At 33.1% G+C, this 1,281-nt stretch overlaps 1 protein-coding gene across 3 annotated transcripts in view; it reads left to right on the top strand.

The window, feature by feature from the left end:
• LOC106467158 (protein ced-11-like) overlaps positions 1-1,281 on the top strand; it is a 51,628-nt gene extending 50,347 nt beyond the window's left edge. For all 3 annotated transcript variants that reach the window (XM_022395291.1, XM_022395292.1, XM_022395293.1), the window contains one exon: positions 731-1,281. In XM_022395291.1, coding sequence (XP_022250999.1) covers positions 731-878 — 148 coding nt within the window. In that variant the 3' untranslated portion in view covers positions 879-1,281. The remainder of the gene's footprint in view (positions 1-730) is intronic.

Genomic DNA, 1,281 nt, shown 5'->3' on the forward strand with positions numbered 1-1,281 from the left:
CTGCCTGCTTCGTCTCCGCTACTGCTTTGACTCCGTCTCTGTCTCCCTCACTGTCTAGCGCACTTATATATGATAATACTGCCTGTTCTAGAAACTTCTAAGACTCTCAACACGTGCTACCAGCGTCAGTTGACGCAACGCTGTTGCAAAACACTAGCGAATCTTCTTGAATATTTGTCACATGACCCCGCTGTCCTAACACACTAGCGAATCTTCTAGAATACTCGTCACGTGACCCCCCCACTGTCGTAACAGTACTCATGTTTACAACTGCTACCATAGATCGTAAACACCACTCTGACTACACACAAATTTCACTTCAGGATTGTATGGCAGATTACTGACTTTGCTTGTACAGCTAATATACTCATATACTTACACACATTACTTACAGTAAGAGTATATTTATACCTTTAGACATGTATTAATAGTTAATTTTTTCAGGAAGTTTAACTGTATATTCTGCATACTAAGGAATAAAAAAAAAAGTCGATTTGATTTTATTAAGCATAAATTTAACAGATTTCCTTAAAAGTTCGTATTTACATTAGCTAAACTTTTTGTTTTTTAAGATTAGTGTTCTGAATGACTAATTTTCTAAGGAGGAATACATACTGTTATCTTCAAAATTGTCCACTGTGCTCAGAAACAAAAACACATTACTAAATATACTTAAAAGTAATTGAGTTATTTTAAAGGTTTTTTTTAAAGATATAATGTTTTTTTCAAGGAATCCACTTGGCCGAACTGGATTAAGAGGAAAAGGGGCTCTACCACGTTGGGGACCAAATCATTACATCATTGTTGTCATGACCAGGTATGTTAAGTATTTTTCCATAATCAGTTTATATATATATTTATTTATTTTTAATTATTGAAGGCAAGGTGTGAAATAGTTTCAAACATGTAGGTGTATATTTCATCAGATATATTAATTTCAACCAATTCAGTGCATCATAATAAGATTATGTTGTGATTTCAAAGTTCCCTAAAAAGGGAAGGGTGTGTGTAAAGAAATAACCTTATTTTTATTTTAGTGTAACGAGTTTCGAAAGAAGAACAATGAAGCTTATTCTTGATAACAGCTATATATTCATTATCTCCTAACTGTAGTAGTATGTATAGCCTGTTAAAGTATTGTAAGAGTTGAGTCTTAATTGCTATCCTAACTGTAGTAGTATGTATAGCCTGTTAAAGTATTGTAAGAGTTGAGTCTTAATTGCTATCCTAACTGTAGTAGTATGTATAGCGTGTTAAAGTATTGTAAGAGTTGAGTCTTAA

This window comes from Limulus polyphemus, unplaced genomic scaffold (genome assembly GCF_000517525.1).
Source record: "Limulus polyphemus unplaced genomic scaffold, Limulus_polyphemus-2.1.2 Scaffold2510, whole genome shotgun sequence".
NCBI lineage: Eukaryota > Metazoa > Arthropoda > Merostomata > Xiphosura > Limulidae > Limulus > Limulus polyphemus.